Source organism: Canis aureus, chromosome 19, assembly GCF_053574225.1.
Source record: "Canis aureus isolate CA01 chromosome 19, VMU_Caureus_v.1.0, whole genome shotgun sequence".
NCBI classification, from domain to species: Eukaryota; Metazoa; Chordata; class Mammalia; order Carnivora; family Canidae; genus Canis; species Canis aureus.
The window spans coordinates 1,668,801-1,688,577 of NC_135629.1; the positions used below are offsets into that span (position 1 = coordinate 1,668,801).

Genomic DNA, 19,777 nt, shown 5'->3' on the forward strand with positions numbered 1-19,777 from the left:
CTTAGGCTTGTTCTTTTTCCATCTTGAAATAATAGCTATTCCACTTAGATTCCTCTGCACATGTAACAAGCAGGCAATCTGGGCATAAACCTGAATCTGGCTCTGGCCACACCTCCTGCTTGCACACACAACAGCAACAAGAAGCTGACCCTGAGTGCTTTTCAGCACCTCACCTGTATTACTTCATTTAATCCCCACAAGAATCCTAAGTAGGTGCTGTTATTACCATTTTACAAGGGAGAAAATAAGCAGAGAAGATGCTGGCTCGATTCACACTCATAAGTGGATGGCAATCCAGTTTTTCTGTAACTATTCTTAATCAGCTTTTATTTCTTCTACCAGAATTTAGTAAGTTCTTGTTTTCCAAGTAATTTTTACTTTCTATTTTACCACAGTATAGTTAAAAACATGTAAAGACAAGTTGGGTTTTATACCCCCTAAAGCCTTTGTTATGGTTTTCCTAAGGGCCTAATTTGTTTGGTTTAATTTTGATTAATAATCCCATGGTTATGGAGTAGGATCTATTAAATCAACTTTATTAATCCCATTGTAAACATCTTTCCTGTGTTTTTTTGTGCTTGATCTGCAAATGACTTCAATTACCCACTTCCAATATTGGTAGGTTTTCATTTATTCAATTCTCCTAGATTTCCACCAGTTTTTACTTCATCTTGTTTGATATTATAAGTTTTCATATAAATACATGCATGGTTACAAATCTTAGTCTTGCAGTTGATTACATGTGAACAGCAACCAAAAATAGGAAAAATCTTCTCTGCCCCAACTGTTTCGACTTCCACACTGACATTAGTAGTCTAACATTAGTATTAACCCCTTGTGATTTTTGTTTTATCTGGTCTTAATTTAAAATATTTCCATTCAGGGTGTGCCTGTGTCTCTTCTAGATCACGCAGAATTGGAATTTCGCTATTTGACTCAGTCAAGAAAAAAGGCAGTCACACATTTACACTTTCACTGTCACACAGACACACAGTTTTGCTGTTTACTGCATCTTCGCCTAAGTCCTTTGTTCTTTCCTTTGCCCAGCTCTTAAGAGACCAGAAAGGTATACGTCTATTCACAGTCCTGCAGTTGATGAAAAAATTTTAAAAAGTTTCACTATCAGCTTCAAGAATGAAAGTTTCTCTTTACTTTTTATGTTGACAAAATATTCTTGGTTTATTTTGAGGAGGGGAGCCACAGTACTAAAGGTAGAGAAACTGGCACAATTTTATTTTCTATATGCAAAAGCAACCCAAAGGGAATAGCCTTGAATTTCAGACCCAATACCTTATTTTTCAAATCATTCAGATTGCACATTTTCTAAGAATCAATATGTGCACTCTGCATTTAACCATATTTAACAATGAAATCTCAACTGTGCTTAAATGACTTAATTCCACAAAGTCCTGTTTCCCTGCAACTTCTCTGTTCTTAGACTTCTAACACAACAATCCTTTAATCCCCAAATCCAAAAACCTCCCAAACCTACATTTCCCTCCCTAAATTTGGTACCAAAGATAATTACGAGGCAACATCTGACCTGAACTCGTATTAAATGAATATATTTAACTGAAAAGTGCTGATGTAGGAACTAGGCGTGTTAAGAAACATAGAATGTATGGCCTTATCACTATTCTAAAATATAAAATATTCTAAATTCAAAACAAGGCCAGCATGGGTTAATGTACATGAAGATACTGCCTGCTGGGAGGGCCTAGACACAATGACAGGTAGTGAAGAGCAACAACCACATGGAGGGCCCAGACCTTGGTTTGTTTTTGTTTTTTTAATTTAAATTCAATTTGCCAACATATAGTATAACATCCAGTCCTCATCCCGCCAAGTGCGCTCACCCAGTTACCCCGTCCCCCCGCCCACCTCCCCTTCCACTACCTCTTGTTTGTTTCCCAGAGTTAGGAGTCTCTCATGGTTTGCCTCCCTCTCTAATTTTTCCCACTCAATTCCCCTCCTTTCCCTTATAATCCCTTTCACTATTTCTTATGTTCCACATATGAGCGAAACTATATGATGATTGTCCTTCTCCGATGGACTTATTTCACTCATCATACCTTGGTTTCTAATAAATTTTTCTAATAAAAAGAACAGTACTCCTTAGGGAAATGGCTGGATCCTGTTCTGGGGTAATGAGAACACAAGATGGTGCCAGAAGGTAGGGAATGCCCCCTCAGAAAAAACCAGGGCACACTGAAAGGGGCACAAGAGTCCAACCGAAAGAGCTCCCAGTGGCCAAAGCTGGAACAGTCTAAGCAGTAAAATAAATACTGAAATACTGATTATAGTCCAATACTTCTCATAATAGCCTAAAGTAGTTGTGACAATGAAATGCAACCTGGGATCCAGACAGGATCCTGGAACAGGAGAGGGACCCCAGGGGGTGGCAAATTCAGATAAAGCCTGCAGCCCACTCCCTAGGACTCAGGTAAACACACCAGGACTATGGGACATGGTCCTATGAGGGGAGGCTGGGAGAAGGGTTCTACAGCTGGAAAACACAAGTGAATGACAATATTCACAGAGTATGGCCAACTAGGGAATCATATTTTCTGCAAGCCCGAAATTCTAGCAAAATAGAACAGGCGGGGAAACAGAGCTGGCCCCAAGATTTTGTAAAAGGGATCATTCCTCTATTTCCTGGCTGATTACAAGACTTCATGAGGGCTTTTCAAGGAAGACACATGAGGAGCAAAGGTGTAAGCCTTCACAAATACAAGAAGATTCTTGTACCATGTACATATTTGAAGGCTAGATATGTGGCAGGCTCCAGATTTCTATTTCCCCTTAACAGTCTATAAAATGTTTAAATCAATGACTGTATAAAAAATACTCCGACCACCACTGGAGGATGCAAAGAAAACAGTTCATCATTTTGAAAACTGATGAAAAAAGAGATTCAGACATTTATCCTGACATTACATTAGGACTGTACTTCAAGGTAAAGAATGGATGAGAAGGTACTCTTTACAGAAATATTCCAGCTAGTAACAAGAAAGGAATGAGAAATACCTTTTGCAAACCCTCATGAATTATTAAATCCAGTCACTGGTCATCAGTGGCTGCCAACCTGTGCCGCAGGACAAACCGACCACCAGATGTCAGGGACCTCTGGAAGAGCACCCCACCACTTGCAAAGGTGTTGTGTCAACTCCCAACAGCTGACCCACCAGATCAAAGTTCAATCAGGTGTGTAACTACTGACATATAGGGAACAGAGAAGACACAGGAACCTGTCAAACTACCGCAATCAGCCTAATCTAGACTCACCAACTTGAAAGACCAACCATCCAGTTTCTTCTACAAATACACAGGAGAGAAATGAAGGGAGAAACCTACAGATGTTAAAGAAACTTAAGAAACATATCCACCAATAGTAATATGAGACTTACTTGGCTTCTGATTTAAGCAAATAGTTATAATAAAAACCATTTACAGCATCCAAGAAAACTGAAAAGGTGAACACTTGCTAGATAGATGTTAATGAAATACTCTTATTTTTAAAGTGATAATAGCATGCAACTATGTTTTTTGTGTCCTTCTGATTAAATGCTGAAATATTTATAAAAACAATTAAAAATAAATAAAACCATCTCTGCAGATGTCATCCCAAAAGCAAAGCACTGAAATCAGTGTAACATGTACCAGATACCTGAATGCCCAGTGTTCTTTTTCCTTCAAACGGAGATCTATCAAGTTAAAGGCAACTGGCTCCTTTTGCTTAGTCCATGCTGAATTCTTTCACTCTACAGACCTCTTCCCCGCACCGCCCCCCGCCACACACCTTCTTTATTATCTGTACAAGTGCCATCTGGACACTTCAGCCTTCTCAAGTCACAGCGAATACAGACATGAACAACATCCATTATAGGGCTGTATCTGCTTTTATGAAAACTGATTAACACAAATCAGGGAGTTAAAGAAGCCATGACATTAAGAACAGAATATAAACCTGTATTGCTAATACTACATACCTTTTGATATTGTTTTTAAAGATTTATTTCAGAGAGAGTATGTGCACATGCATGTGGGAGGAGGGGCAGAGGGAGAGAATCTCCAGCAGACTCCCCTCTGAGCACAGAGCCCAACACAAGGCTTGATCCCACAACCCATGAGATCAGGACCCGAGCACAAACCAAGAGCTGGATGCTTAACTGAGTCACCCAGGCGCCCCTACCCTTTAGTATTCTAAAAAACAAATTCTAGATAAAGAGACATAGAAAATCTGCAGATAATGTTATTACAAGAAATCAGTTACCTTTACAAAAGGATTTACCAGTTTAAGAACTGCATCCCACTATTCCACTTTCTGGATGGACGGACAGATGGATGGATAGATGCATGAGGTCACAGAAACTAGCAGGTCTGGTTTGGTCCAGAGTGTTTTTTAAAAATTCAAAAATATCACTGACATTTTAAAATGACAAGATTTCAACGTATGTCTGAACTGGGTATCCATCACACTACGTGCCACCCAAGGGCTGGCTCCATGGAACCCTTCGCTCCTGGGACAGCAGCAGCCCTGTCCCCAGGCTCTCCCCAGGGCTAACCAAGGTCAGGGGCCAATGACCAGTTAGCATCGGGTTCGCACCTCTGCTCTTCTGACACCTGGCCTGTTCTTTACCTCAGCACCCTGCTAGGCAGCAGACACTGGCATCTGCGACCACTAACTGCACAGCTTCTTTGAGATAAATTAAACATGTCCATACTGAGGCTGGAACTTCTGCTGGTAATTTTTTCTTAAAGTTCACATAAAACTAAAGAGTTGATAAAGGACACTGTGAACATAAAGGTAACACAATGAACCAGAAACACCTATTCTGTGTGTTTCTCCTGTCTTTAATGAAGGCCTTGGGTGATCCAGACCCCTCAGTCCCCCAGCACACACAGCCTCACCTGCATTGCTCCCAGTTCCTCTCTGCTTTTTTTTCTTGGCTAGTTGAATGGCTCGGGAATCAGTTCTTGCTGAGCCCCCACTTTCCTGAGACCAAAGAAAAGGGTGTCAGTCACTCATGCCACATGGTAAAGGAGGGGTAGCAAGGGAACTACGGAAATGCACTAAGTCTGCCTCCAGAACAGAGTAGAGTCCAATAATCTCTGAGGATCTCCAGCAGGTTCACGGAGAATCAAATGCTACATCCAATTATAGTAACAACTGAACAGAATGAGAGTTGGAACAATATACATAATTTTATTATCCAGAGAAGCAAAGTTTATTCCTCCAAAATCTAAACATATTAAAATACTTTACACAGAAACTGTTATAAAAGGAGTTACACACTTCTCTGCTGTCTGAAACAACCAGCCTTCCCTTGGTGGTTCAGGGCTAATTAACTGTAGCACTTCTCAACATTTTCCAGAACATGCCACACAACACTTGTACGGGAGGTACTACTTCAAATACCCACTATAGAGGCCGCTCTGGTGGCAGGTGCTGGACTCAAAAAATTTTATATACACCAAAACAATAACTACATTACTGAATTCAGGACAGTTACTGAGGGAGCCAAACAGTATTCAAATGGAACTTCACGTCTGTAAATTTGTGAATGTTTGGTAAGAAAAGCAGTTTAACCCTCATCACTACAAAAAGAAAAAGAATAGCCCTCAACAGCTTGTGGCATACCTGTAACCCATTCACCACACACCATCTGTGCTCAGAGAATCGAGGCAGCCCAACGTCACACAGCTAGCGAGAAAATGAACAAGGGGTCAGGATCAAGGTCATGGTGGCTCCTCCTGCCTCCACCCACAGTTACGGCTCTGGAGATGCAGTGGCACCAAGAACCACGGTCTCCCGAGGTACCAAGGCCCTCCACACAGGCCCTTCCTCCCCACTGACCTCGGAGCCTCGTCATCTCCCATCCTGGCCCAGTCTCCTGGGTGGCTTAGCAACTGCTCTGGCCACCTAAGCAAAGGCTGGTGAGGACAGCTCTGCCACAAACAAGGGAGAGCCGTCAGAAAAGGTGCTTCTCTCAGACTGAAAGGCTCATGGTAGATGGGTTACCACATCCCTCACAATTGATTCTAATTCAAAGGATTTAACTTTTTTTAAAAAACTGTGGTAAGATTTAACATTTTAAACAATATAAATATCACCATCAAATTTAACCTATGCCACAAAGAAAAAACTTATTTGATCATTCCCATCTGAGACTAAGAAAATAGACTCTCCCCAAAAAATCTTTAATTAAATTACTTTAAATTAAATTATATTAAATGTATTAATTGACATAAATATAAAGTATTTAACTGTAGAGCCTCAAAATTGGAGTACTCTTATAGCCCTCCAGAAAAAAAAGCTCACAACCACTCCCTTTTTTTATTCTAATTTTTTTAAAGAACTTTTTGCATGGTTTTAAAGTTTCTATTAAACCTGATGTCATGAATCCTCTTCCTCTGGCCATTAGTAAGTCTAAGGACCTGTTATTCCGGAAAAAGCACAAAGGCAGAACATTTCAACATAATGAAATACCCCCCTTTCTTTTTCCAAGGGAAAAAAAAAAAAACATCATCACAGAATCATAGAAGGACCTTAGAAATCATCTAGCCCAAACCCCTCATTTTAGAAATAAATGAGAATTTTAGGCTCAGACAGGGTAAGTGATTTCCTCAAGGTCGTAAAACCTAGTCAGTTCCAGACTCAAGATCAGAATTCCAGACTTGGATTTCCAGACTTGTAGTCCAGGGCTCCGTCTTTTCGCAAACCATTAAGAAATGTCTGCAAATGAACGATTAATCCAGAACATCCTCAAAACTGAGTGTGAGAGAAGCGAGTTATGCGGTGGTGACTGAATAGAGCACTTCATACCAAATAGATGTTGCCGGTCCCCGCACTGAGCCCCGTGTCTTTCTGAGGACTGTGCTTTTCTGCAGGGCTGCAGAACACCGACCGGGGTGTCCCTCGGCTCCGTTCTTGCTGCCTGACAGTGTCGGGGCCAGGAGGCGAGTCCAATTCCACTTTGATTGGAGTCAGCAGTTCCGGGCTGTTGGTCTTTCCAGGCGGAGGGCTTGGAGAGGTCAGTGCGCTGGTGCTGTCTGCTAAATGACCACCTGAGGTCAAAGCCTGTGGGTCCGGACTCAGGTTCTTCACAGGCAGAGCCACCAGGCAGCCTAATGCCCCTGCACTTACAGTCTGCACGTCATCCATACTGAAGCTGCTCTGCTGAAGAACCGTAGCTGCCGTCCCCAGAACGAGAGGGCTATCCAGGCTTGGAGGAATATCACTGTGCGCCACCAACACCAGAGGGTCCATGGGCCCCAAGGAACTACTGTTAGCAGGAAGGTTCCCTCCAAGCGAGGTGCTCACAGACGTAACATCAATAGTCAAGATGCCAGAGTTCAGCGCCTCGTCGGAGGCCCCGGCCGCAACACCACCATCACCTGGTGCATCGGAGAAGAGCGCTGCCAGGTCTATGTTGTTGAGCTCACTTTGGCCTGGGCTGCCAAGATCGCTGCTGTGCTTGAGAGAGCTCGGAACTCCAAGCTGAGGGAAGAGATCTGAAAGAGAAATGAACACTAGGTGTTTTATGTCCTTCAGCAGACCTGGAAGTTTCATTTGTGCTTGAGATGTTATGCTAGCAAGCAACCCATCAAGGTAACATCTACCCCTCCCATACCTGCTGCATCCAAAATGGCCACATGCTGAAGAAAAGCACTGCCTTATAACCTATCTGGCATTTTATATACATTGTCTCAAATCCCTGAGCTGACAGGGATTTCTCCAGACAGGAAATGACCTAAGAGTCTAAATAACATTTCCTAAAGTCACATCAACTGTAACAGGAAGAGCAAGACTTGAATCCATGTCTTTCTGGCTCCAAAGCCTATGCTCTTTCTGCTACATGACAAGAACAGCCCTCGGAAGCCTGTAAAACCTGCCACAGAACACAAATCTTCAGAAGCCAGACACAAGCTAAACTCTGACTCTGGGATATTTTTGGAATCAGCTTGATCAGCTCACATCTCATCAAAAATCTGTGATTCACTCCACAACTATCATTCCAAAACAAATTTGAGTCATCTGGGGGTGACCAGTGGCGAAAAAAAACTGTCCTGCTGTTGCGCTCTGGGATCAAGGCCCTACCTCAAGGTCCCAACCCTAGGGATTACAGAGAACTAAGACATCAGCCCCCCAGGCACTCTGGAGCTATGTCCTCTCCATGGAACTTCTTCTGAGGGGCTCCCCTTCACCCCCTACCACTGTATTTCCAACCTCTAACACTCCTTCCTCCCCCTAGGCCACAATCATCCTGAGGATAGGGAGTCTATCTGATCCATACTGTCCCTTCAGCACCAGGCACTGGCAACTGGTCTCTAAGCAGTATTTAATGATTACAGCAAAAAATAATTCTAGTAAATACCTCTTTAGTCTTATTTGTTCATTCAGCTTCAGTTGTTGATCAATTCACTCTACAAGTATTTGTTATTCAATTAAGTAACTTAAACAGTCAGACTACCCTTAGAGAAATAATGAGCATTGGCATACTTTCGCAAAATTTAATTGAGGGGCGCCAGGCTGGCTCAGTCGGTGGAGCCTGTGACTCTTGATTTCGGTCAGGGTTGTGAGTTCAAGCCCACGTTGGGTGTAGAAACTACTTAAAAATAAAATCTAAAAACTTCCAGTGAATATTCAAATCAGGGATTTATACACCAGTACACCCAATCAATCATCCCATATCCTAGGACTCTTCAAGCACCAAGCAAAGAGGAAAATGGGAGGACAAAGTATTTGGGTAAAGGAACCAAACAGGGCCCTGAAGTTAACCCTTCCCAAGAAATTTCTACCTGAAGCTTCTAGAACATGCCAGTGCCTGGCCAGAGGGAAAAGGTTCTCTCAGTGCTCCAGCTGTATTCCTCCTACACCAACTGTTAGCTGATCCCAAACTCCTACTTGCCAGCTGTGGATACCAGCTCAGAGTGCCTATTAGAGTTCTAATGCAAACCTATGAAAGAAATACAGACCCTCCCAAAATAAATTAATAACCAAATCCCAAATATACCTTCTTAACTTGTCATACTACTTCAAAGTTTAAGAATAGTACTGATAAATGTATATTGCTTCTTTACTAAGTATCTCAGTACCAATAAAGCTTTAAAACAATGGCAGACATTCTTTAGAGAATTAAAAATGGAAAACTCTTTTTCAAAACTTTCCAAAAATTCCCATCTTCAGAATTTCATAAGGACGAAAAAATAATCATCTCAGTGTAAAGAGACACTAATTTGTTCAAAAATTTCCTATTTAGCACTGAAATCCAGATATTTACTAGACATCTGCTATCACAAGGCCCCAATATTTAGAAATTAGTAAACGTTAATTCTTACAGATCATCTAGACCAAGGTTACAATGGTCCAGACTCGCTCCAGCACTTCTCAGTCTATGTGACCCCAGACAAGTCCCTCTCCTTTCCAGCTCATCAGGGACAGAGCAGTGAAGATGCCCCTGCCCTGGGACTGCCATGAAGGGGGACTGCAGCAGCCCATCCAGCGCTTGGCAAGGCCCCTGGCAGCATCCACAACAGCGGGTGTTCCCAAGCACACGCTTCTCACCAGGCTGGCCCCGGGACACCAGCTCGTTATCTCCCCTGACCATGGCAAGGAAGAACGACACACAAGTCAGTCGATGGCACATTATGAATTCACAGCCTGGGCAACACAGGCACTACAGAGCCCCTAAGAGGTTCTCATGTGGACACAGAGCCTAAGGAAGCTCATGTGGGATAAGTCATGCTGTCGCTGACTGCACAAGTCCAGGAGCAGAGAGACCGGGTATCCCATAGTGCCAGCTCAGAGCCAGCAGCGACAACCCGACCGCTGAGGGCCTCTCAACGCCAACCTTAGGCTCTTGAGGATTCTGTGAGTGAGGTGACAGCCTCTGACAGGAGTCCTCCCAACACCTAGAGTTTAGAAGGGCAGCTTCTTTAAATCCCAAGCAGAATGGCAATTACTATTAAAGCCAAAGGAATGAAGTGACCACAACTAAACAGGATGGGAAGAAGCCAGAGGAAGGACATTTCCTTTGGAGAACTAGGCAAATTCTCTTCTGTTTTATAGACGAGGGGACTGAGGCTTGAGGGCCTGTGCCCTGGCTTGGATCACACGGCTAGGAAGTGGCTATGCCCTAAGGCTGGTGCTGCCTGTCACACAGGTGGCAGGGAGGCAGCAGGCTCAAGTAACTGTAAGGCCAGCCAGCACCTTCCCTGCCAGGAACAGCAACCCTACTGCGCCCCAGGGGGCAAGATAGTTGGAGCTCCGGGGCAGAGGCAGCGCACAGCTGCCCAGACCCCTCAGAGTCCTGCTCAAGGGGTTGTGTGTGCAGTCTCAAGAGGCAGACTGTCAGTCCCACTCAGCATGTGGCCAGATGACTAGGCCTTCAGGGGCGCCCAGAATCCCCTGACTACTGCTGTGGTTCCCTCTCTGCCCTCTCCTCCCCAGGCGCTCAAGCTCGGCCCCCTGCTCACAAGGTGCACCACCACTCTGTCTGGCCTTCCAGAATTTTTCCTCACCATGGTGGAGAGGAGACGGAAGTGTTCAGAGAGCATAGTAGGACAGGGAGAAAGGAGTGAAGAGAAACAGGAGGGGAAGGCTCAGAATTCAGGCTCAAAACTCACAGAGGGAGACAGTTTTAGAAGACATGCTAGGAAAAACAAACCAAGTAAAACACTGAAAATAAAAATACATATACATAAATATTTCCCCCATAAATAAATAGATAGATAGATAGATACACACCCACAAGTAGAAGACTGAATGCTCCTCAAGGGAAGCACTTCAGAAACAAGGGAGGGATTAAGGGTCAGCGGCAAGTGGCAGGAGAGACCCCAAAAGATGCCAATGCCACTAGGCTTCACAGCCATGGTCCATGGACTAGTTCAGATTTCACTGCGCTCAATTACTTTAACCTCCAACCACGCAACTTCTGGAAGGGGCGAAGGACGGAAGGACAAGCTTTGGCTCCACTGACATATGTCAAACATACACATCTTTGCAGAGCCCAAAGGGGGAAGTAAACCGAGCAGACCTGGGCGCTGGCTATGCTGTCGGACAACGTGTGCCTTCATGCTGTGCTTGGAGGTGAAGAGTCTGTTACAGCTGGAGACTGGGCAACGGCTTTTTGGAGCACCCACGTCCTGCAGGTGTTTCTTAGAGTGAATGTAGAGGCTGCTACGGGCAGAGAACCTGGCACAGCACCCTGGAACAAAAAGAACGATGAGTGGTAAAAGTGAAGATTCCTAAGGAACTGGTGTTGACATTTCCTCCCAACACAGTCCTAAGACAATGGTATGTCCAAGCTCTGGCCACTGGCCAGGGAAAGACACACAATACCCCTTGGGGCAGCATCACGAACATAAGGGCCAAGGCAGGCTGCCCCAAGCTGGGCCTCCCTGGCATGCAGATTATGCCAGCTGGGAACAACCAAGGCCCAAAAGACTCAGAAATACATTTTGACATCTCTCTGCCTACTGCCTAAAAGCATTTAGATGGAGAACTTGCTCCAGCTACCACCACAGAGAACTACATTATGACACCAACTAGGTGGACAGGGAGGACCCAACAAGGCCCATTTGATAAAGGCTTCTCTGCGTCCCACTGTTTCTGTGGGCCCAGCAAGCACTTGTTCACCAAAAATTTACTAGTTTTCATTTTCCTGTGAAATGCTTACCTTCCCTTTTAAAGTCCCAGATCCCTACCCACCCTTCTCTTTAGCTCAGGATGACATATATACTTCATTTTGCCTGTCTTTGGAATCTCATGTCTGTGTGGGTTTTCCATACACATGAAATTAAATTTTATTTTCGGTTAATCGCTCATATTGGTTTAATTTACTCCACCTAGAACAACTTTGAATAGCAGAAGAAAATTCTTCCTCCCTGACACAAGGAATTAAATTTGAAAGCAAACTGTATTTAAAAGGAAATAGGAGTCCCCCATCAGTTGTGTAGAAGACACATAACCTTGACAAGCCAACTCTAGACCTGTTTCTTCACCCATGACGTAGGCTGCTGGGGAAAGTCAGTCAAATTACATGTCAAACAACCACTTAAACGTTCAACTGCTAAAAATTTGTATCAATCATCTGTATTTAGCTACTACTGTAAAAACTGGAACCCTATTTAGAGCTGGAAACCATCTCACAACAGATCACCAAAGCCACTTCCTCTTATTTTACCACTGAAAAACTGATGCCCAAAGGGATGAAGCAAATGACCCTAAATCAGGGGCACAAGTGGAGCCTGGAGGGGGAACTGCCTTCCTGACTACTCAACAGCTTAGCCAGAGTCAGGAAGACCACAGACCGGCGCCTGTGTCAGAAGGAAAACAAGACAAATTAAAAACAACACCTTCCCCTTACCTTACCTCCCACTGCTGGAGCTCTGTACGAGTACACACAGAGTTGGGAAGCACAGTTCTTGGTAGCTACAAGCCTGTGGCCTGGAATGGACATATAAACACCCAGCTGTCCTAACAAAAGGCAAAATAAAACCAGTGCTCGTGCCATAAAGTGTTCTAGCATCAGAAGAAACAGCATACCTCTTGAGAGAAAAAAAGGTTTGAAGAAGTAGGCAGCATTTGAGGTGACTGGATCTTGACAAATGTAAGGGGACACACAGCAGAGCAGGAGGGTGTGTGGGCCAAGGGAGCTGCTATCTGAGGTGTGGAGGCCACAAAGTAGGGTGGGTAGAGCTTGGATTCTGGAGCCCAACTCTAGCTCGGTCCCTACTGGCCATGTGGCCTTATTTACTCTTCCTGGATCTTTTTGTTTTCTGTAAAGCAGGAATGGCACTTGCCTCACAAGGGCTATAAAGACTACATGTAAACAATGCCAACCTACGGAGTGCTCGCACAGTGTCCAAGAAAACGGAACAAGCATCACAGCACTTGTAGCACCTTCCTGGGATGGCGAGGTGGAGCTGCTGGAGTCTAGGGCCTGGGAGAGGCTTATTTTAGGAAAAGAAGCTATGAAGATAGAATACAGCCAGATGACTAAAGATTTTGGCTGCCTCTGAAAGGAGTTTTGAACTTACTTCATTTTCAAAGGCAACCTCCAGCTTGTTTCCAGGTCAGGCTCATGAGAGAACATTTGGAAAACACACAAGAGAGAGCAGACGCCTCCAGTCTCACCCTGAGGTAGAGTCGGCAATGTGTACTTTGCTCCACACAGTCCCCAGGAATACTCTGTACAGTGTCCCTCGCCCCCCTTGTCCAGCTGGGACTCCTCAACACGGGCTTAAGGAGGCACATCACAGAGCAAGGGCACCAAAAACACTCGCTACCAATCTACTTTGCCAAGGACAGGGATCAACCACAACAAGGAGGTGTGCCTGTCGTTTCCATTTTTAAAAATATTTGCTAACTCAATAGGAAACAAAATATACTTCATTTTCACTTGTATATCCTTTGGTGGCCAGGAATGTGACCATTTCTCCCTGTGTGTTAATGGCTGTCTTTTCCTAACTGCAACATTATCTACCAAGATTTTTATCTATTCTTAATAAATCAAAGCTATTAATACCCAGTACCCCACACTTACACCAAGTTATCCCCACCCCAAGGAGGGGCAGAAATGGCCCATCAATGACAAATGCCATGGGAATCTCCTCAACTCACACCTCCCAACCTTGACTCTATACGCAGCACCACACATACTAGAGAGGCCGCTGCCACCGCCCCCACGCACGCTTGCGCCATCCTCAGTCAACCATCCTGCCTTCCCTCATCATACACACTCCCTGCTGTGTAACCCTACCCTCTGTCTCCTATGTTACTATGAAAAATGGGTGGTGGTGGTTTTTTGACTTTTTATTGTTCTTAAACTTCTATTATGAAACATTTCAAACATTTCAAAAACAGAAAGAATAGTCTAGTCATCCAGGTTCAAGAACTCTCAGCCGATCCAAGAAAGGGTTCTAGGATCCTTTCCCAGGACTCCTGTCCTCACCTTGAGGAGAGCACTCTTCAATCAAGCACCACTGGTCACCCCCTCTGCACCTGCCTCCACCTGCTCAAAGCTCTCCAGGACACAGCTACTGAAAGGCAGAAGCCACCCCTTCTTCTGTAGCCAGCTAGCACCCTTCCTCTTTCCCTCCGTCACAGACTACCTCCTGCTTTACCCTACTCCACCGCTCAGGGCACTGGAGCAGGGTTCTGTGTAAGCTTCTCCACTGAACCTTGAACCTCAACCCTCACCCTGCAAGACCCCACGGACTCTGCCAAAGGAGCCCAGGGTCCTCACCAAGCTGTCGCACCTCAGCACTCAGGACTGACTCCTCCCCTTTCCCAAACATCCTCCTCTCTTGGCTTCAATGCTGCTAATGCTACCACTCTTCCCATTTGTTCTTAGGCCCCTCCCGTGGTTCCCTTCTTCTTTTCCACCTGAATTTATGGCGGTCCCCAGAGTTTTTGTCCTAGGCCTTTTTTATTGAATAGCAGTGGTAACAATGACAATAGGTGACATTTGCTGTTTTCTATATGCCTTGATTAAACCTGTGACCTAGCAGGGCCCTCTCACGACACCCTGTGTGGTTTTGTGATCACTTCAAAGATGAAGAAAAGAGGCAGAGAGCGCTAGAGCTGCTTGTCAGAGGTCACAGAACACCCTAAGTAGCAGGCCTGGTATTGGAGTCCGGGAAGCCTCAGACCCTCAATCACCACACCACACTGCCTCTCTTCAGCCTACAGCGATCCTTGAGCACTGCATCCACTTCTGTGGCTTAAATCATCACTACGTGCTGCCTGCCGCACTCCCAGCCCACCTCCTCACCAAGTTCAGCAAGCAGTGTATCCCTGCCTCCTGAGTATGTGAAGCTGAAAAGCCTGTGGGCACCTAAAATGCATGCAGCACATTGTGCTCCTCCAACCATGGGCCCTGTGTGTCCACCTCCAGTGAGATGCTGGCCCCAACTACTGCCTCACCCTCAAGTCCTCCTCCCAAATCCATTACCAGGTACTACTGGTACACTGCCTAACTCCCGTCTCTCCCGCCTGTGCCTGCTCTACCTTCCCACTGCCAAGCTCCATGGCGGGCACCGGCCATCTCCTCAGGAAACCAGATGGAGCCTGAGCTCAAACATGGTCCCATCACACCCCTGCCCCGAGCACCCAGCCTGCTGCTCTCACCACTCTGGGAGACACCCTACACTGGTCTCTCCTGCCTCCTCTATCCCTAGCTAGCTCTGCCTCCTTTTGCAGCTGACTGGGAGACCATTCCCATGCCCCCACACTAGGAACCTTTGTGGCCCCACAGCACCCTATAACTACTGGCCTACCTGGTGTGCCCCAACTGGAGCTCCGATACAAGGGAAACTGTGTCTTTATTAAACTACCTGTATTATCTTCATGATATTCTAGGAACTGGTCTTAGCTTCAAATTGGTCTTTTCCAGATAAGGAAAATAGAAGCTAGCCTGGTATCATCAACTTAGGGCAGGAGGAGCCAGGAATCAGATTCACAACCATACACTGACCTGCTCTGCCCCTCTAGCACATCTGCAGCACTTACACTAGGGCCAGCACACACAAGCCAAGCCACAGAGCTGACTTCTGGCCAATGAATCGTGCCTTCCATGTTTCAGAGAAAAAAAAAAGAAATCCTAATGCTTTTCTTAAAAGCTAGACTAACATGACTGCCGTCCAATCACATAGCTAACACTTACTGAATCTGTGATAGGTGCCAGATGCCAAAACAGCCATTTTTCACATGTTATTTCACCTAATCCTCACAACCACCAAGTTAAACAGGTAATAAACTAGAGCCACAGATCTAGTGAGAGCACCTCAGAACCAAGAGTCAAACCAGACTGGATTCTAAAGTCTGTTCTTTTCAACACACGGTTCCCAAGAGAGAGCAATTAAATAAAAACTGGTCACTTAAATCGAATGCTGCAACTTATACTCACCTTGTCTAAAACTTACCTTTAAACAACTTAAACTTACAAAAACAAGGACATGTACTAGTTTATAGCTCAAACTAATATATTAAAATGTACCTTCCACGGGACACTCAAATGGCTTTGTACCCAGGTGGGTGATGCTATGGCCTTTCAGGTGCTCTGCTCTGGTGAAAGACTTCCCACAGCCTTCAACGGGGCAGGTAAACCTCCGGTCATCATCATGTTTCCTGCCAGAAAAGAAAAACAGGGAATGGTGATTACAACATAACATGGAAACACCAGACCTCAGAGGTGATTCTTTGTTTAAAATTCTGCAAATTAAAAATTCTTAGCATTTAAAGAAAATGATCCATACATTTCAGAAAATCTTAATTCTATATAGCCCATGTGGGAAGCTTTGCAATTTAGCTAATCCTGTAATCAGAAATTTGACTTTAATGACAAGGCTGATGGGAAAGTCAAACACAACAATTAGTGCTGCTCCATCTAGGAGCAGCTGGGTCCCAAATGTATTGCTGAGCTACTTCTAATGTTTAGAAATTCTGATAACAAACGTGGTTTCCAAGCTACAGAGGGCAAAGAGAAGGATGCACAGAAAACAACTGCAATGTTAAAAGGACCCCCTCAAGTCCATGCATAAACACTGTCCTTTCCTAAGTAATCTTTTTGTACTTAAACCCCTCAAATCCGCCACAGCTGTGCAAGCACAGACAACCCAATCTCTGTCCCAAAGCAAACCAGGGAGAATAAGAACATCGAAGGTAGAGTTTTTGTGAAGGTTAAAGGAAACACATCTGTAAAGTGCTGAACATCACCTGCAAGCAGGGAAAGCCCCCCAAGAGCATCGTTACCAGCACAGAAAGTTTGTAATGACATCAGAAAAGTTTCTTCCACAATGTTAACTTGTTTTAAACATCGAATGAGATATAAAGCACATAAACTACATTTAAAAAGCAGCATATGTAGAAAAACTGACATTTAGGTGATCAGATTCTGAGCGGTTCTCTTTTCATAGCTTTCTGAACTTTCTAAACTATCTACAATGGGCTCCATTTCTTATAACTTAAAAGAAAAAAAAAAAAGACAGATATTTAATCCATAGGCTTCTACTACTAACAACTTATTTGTTGTTACTACTGGTACTTAAACCAAAACATAAAGATTACCTTTTGTGCCGTAGGAGTTTAGACATGCTGGTGAAGGTCCAGCCACAACTGTCAGAATCACAAATAAAAGGTCTTTCACCTTAGAAAAGAAAAAGTTACACCACATAAGCATAAATGCAAGCTACCACAAAGACAAATCTTAGGTGCAAATAATGTATTCTCTAGCTCATTACCTGTATGACTTCTCAGGTGAATTTTCAGGCGACAGGCTTTGTCATATTGTTTGCTGCACCCAGGAAAAGAACAAGAAAAGAGTTCTTGTTCCCTGAAGTGGGCTCGGTTATGGGAAAACAGAGCACTCACTGTGATGAATGTCTTCTCACAGCCTAAACGAAGAAAACACAAACCCTGCTCACTGGTGTGACAAAAATCACATAACACAGCTAAACCAGTTACCGCTCCAGGACACAATTCACACTGAAGCAGATGAGAGAAAACGAGTCAGAAGCACTTCCAGAAAGTTACAATCACTGTTACAACCACTGACATCTGGCTTTGTAATAGTGACTAAGGGTAGCCAATAAGCACACGCAGGCCACCTGTTGTGATGTGACTTGGATATGAAGCAAGCGATCAAAGTAAAGTCCTCCAATCACAGCCACGTGCTCCCATTTCCATAGCATGGATCTTTCTCACATTTTGTGAACTCAAATGTCAACGCTGTCTGTGTGAGGCCAAAGAAAAGCCAAGGAGAGAAATTAGATACTAAGGAACAAGGAAACTATCTGGGAGGGTTAAACCATTGTTCTGAGACTCGTCTGCCTCCACAGGTGAGCCTGTGTCCTCTACAATTACAAATGTGCTCCCTGACATCCTGTGTACACGACAGCAGCTCCTGCTGTCACCTGGCTTCTCCTTTTGCCTATTTCACCAGGATTCCCTGACATCAAAGGAGGCTACCAGGGTCATCTTCATTCATAATGACCTTTTCTTTCACTCCCTTCTGCAACCCCAGCTGAGCCACCAGAAAGGAGCCTACCTCAGCAATCCCCAGACTTCCCCCATCAATTGGCTCTCCTTTGACAAAAAGGTTCAGTGCTTAAATAGAGTAGAAAATACCAAGTTGCAAGATGCTGACCAGGTAGCTTTGTGGCAGCTCTTTCCAGAGCCTTTAACATGCTACCACTGTGCCAAGCAGATATATGCTGCACATCACTGCCTCAAAGCACTAGTCCCAGGAACCCTACTTTCCCTGCCAACATTTCACTGGGAAATGCTTAACTTCCTAAATGCCCTAAAATCCTCCTCTTCCTCAGCATAAATCTGCCCTCCCTCCCTACTCTATTTGGGCTTTGGTGTACTCACATTCTCCCAAGAAGTAAATTTCTCTGCCTTAGCAAGAACCGCCCTCCCTGCAATCAACAGTCAAGTACTTTGATCCTGCCCCTGCAATCCTTCCTACATGGAACCCCCCCCTCCCCACCATTCCCACTGCCTCAGTGAACTCTGGTCTAGAACACTGAATGGGGCTTCACTGGTCCCTCCCCTGAACCCACCCATGTTGAACACCATTGATCATCCAATCCAAAACTCTCAGGGGGACTTCTCACCCTAAAGCAAGCTAGATCCCTAATCTTCCTAGCATTATACTTGGAATGATGCTCTTTGTGCATTTTATTAGGGAGCACAGTATAAGCCATTGACATTCAGCGTATAAATGAGAAAGGCTCCGAAACAGTGCTCCAAATCTATATTCTCCATGAAGAGGGATGAACAAGACCAACCAAAAGTATGTGAGAAAAAAAATATTAGGACCCATTGATACGTGTTTTTCATTTCTTTTCAAAATCCTTATATTTAAATGTATTTTATAACGTACGCATTACTGTAAGAGCACTGTACATATTTAATACATCAATACACACGCAGGGTGCATGCTAGACACATAGGTGAGGTTTTGTTTTAATGAAGCGGATGTGGAAGGTCCCTCCCACACCCTTCCAACTTTAATCCCCACCTCACACCACTATGGTGGCCCACATTCCCTGCCTTGGCTTTGCAGTGTCACCCACCAGCACTGCCTTCCACCCCAGGGGCCACAAGACAACTCCTTCCCAGGCAGGAATCTTCTCTTCCTCCTGGGGAGGCACACTCTCCCTCTTAGACCAGCTGAACCTCTCTATCTTGGTGGAGTTCATGCTTTCCGAGCCTGCAGGTGCAGACAAGGACAGAGAGGAAAGCACCCTCCACTGGATTTTATCCACATTGTGGGGCCTCACACTGCTCATTTATAAAACGAGGATAATTTTTTTTAATTTTTTATTTATTTATGATAGTCACAGAGAGAGAGAGAGGTAGAGACACAGGCAGAGGGAGAAGCAGGCTCCATGCACCGGGAGCCCGATGTGGGGACTTGATCCCGGGTCTCCAGGATCGCGCCCTGGGCCAAAGGCAGGCGCCAAACCGTTGCACCACCCAGGGATCCCAAAACCAGGATAATTTTTAAAACTTCCCAAGACCGTGAAGTCCAAAGGAAATAAAAGCATAAAGTGCCAGAAAACTGCACTGCACCACACACCTTGACTATTCCCTTAGGGTGTTGCATCTGGCCAGAGTCATCTGTGTTCCTCCCACACTGGAGCGTGTGCCACGTTACTACCTGCTAACTGAACTCCACTGGTGAAAGATCCCAGAACACAGACACCTGACTCATAAGGCAAATCTCTAGGAAGATGCTTTATCGCCCTCATTAACCTGAAGCAC

General features: G+C 44.7%; 1 protein-coding gene across 3 annotated transcripts in view; it reads right to left on the bottom strand.

Moving 5' to 3' along the window:
* The window catches only part of ZXDC (ZXD family zinc finger C), a 44,565-nt gene that overhangs the window by 23,479 nt on the left and 1,309 nt on the right, over positions 1-19,777 (bottom strand). Inside the window, exons 2-8 of one of the 3 annotated variants that reach the window (XM_077857562.1) lie at positions 17,248-17,400; positions 17,075-17,153; positions 16,005-16,135; positions 11,040-11,210; positions 6,827-7,515; positions 5,642-5,704; positions 4,912-4,996 (exon numbers count right to left, since the gene is read on the bottom strand). In XM_077857562.1, coding sequence (XP_077713688.1) covers positions 4,912-4,996; positions 5,642-5,704; positions 6,827-7,515; positions 11,040-11,210; positions 16,005-16,135; positions 17,075-17,153; positions 17,248-17,400 — 1,371 coding nt within the window. Of the gene's footprint in view, positions 1-4,911; positions 4,997-5,641; positions 7,516-11,039; positions 11,211-16,004; positions 16,136-17,074; positions 17,154-17,247; positions 17,401-19,777 lie in introns of those variants that run through there. The other 2 variants (XM_077857563.1, XR_013357295.1) reach the window with 2 other exon arrangements.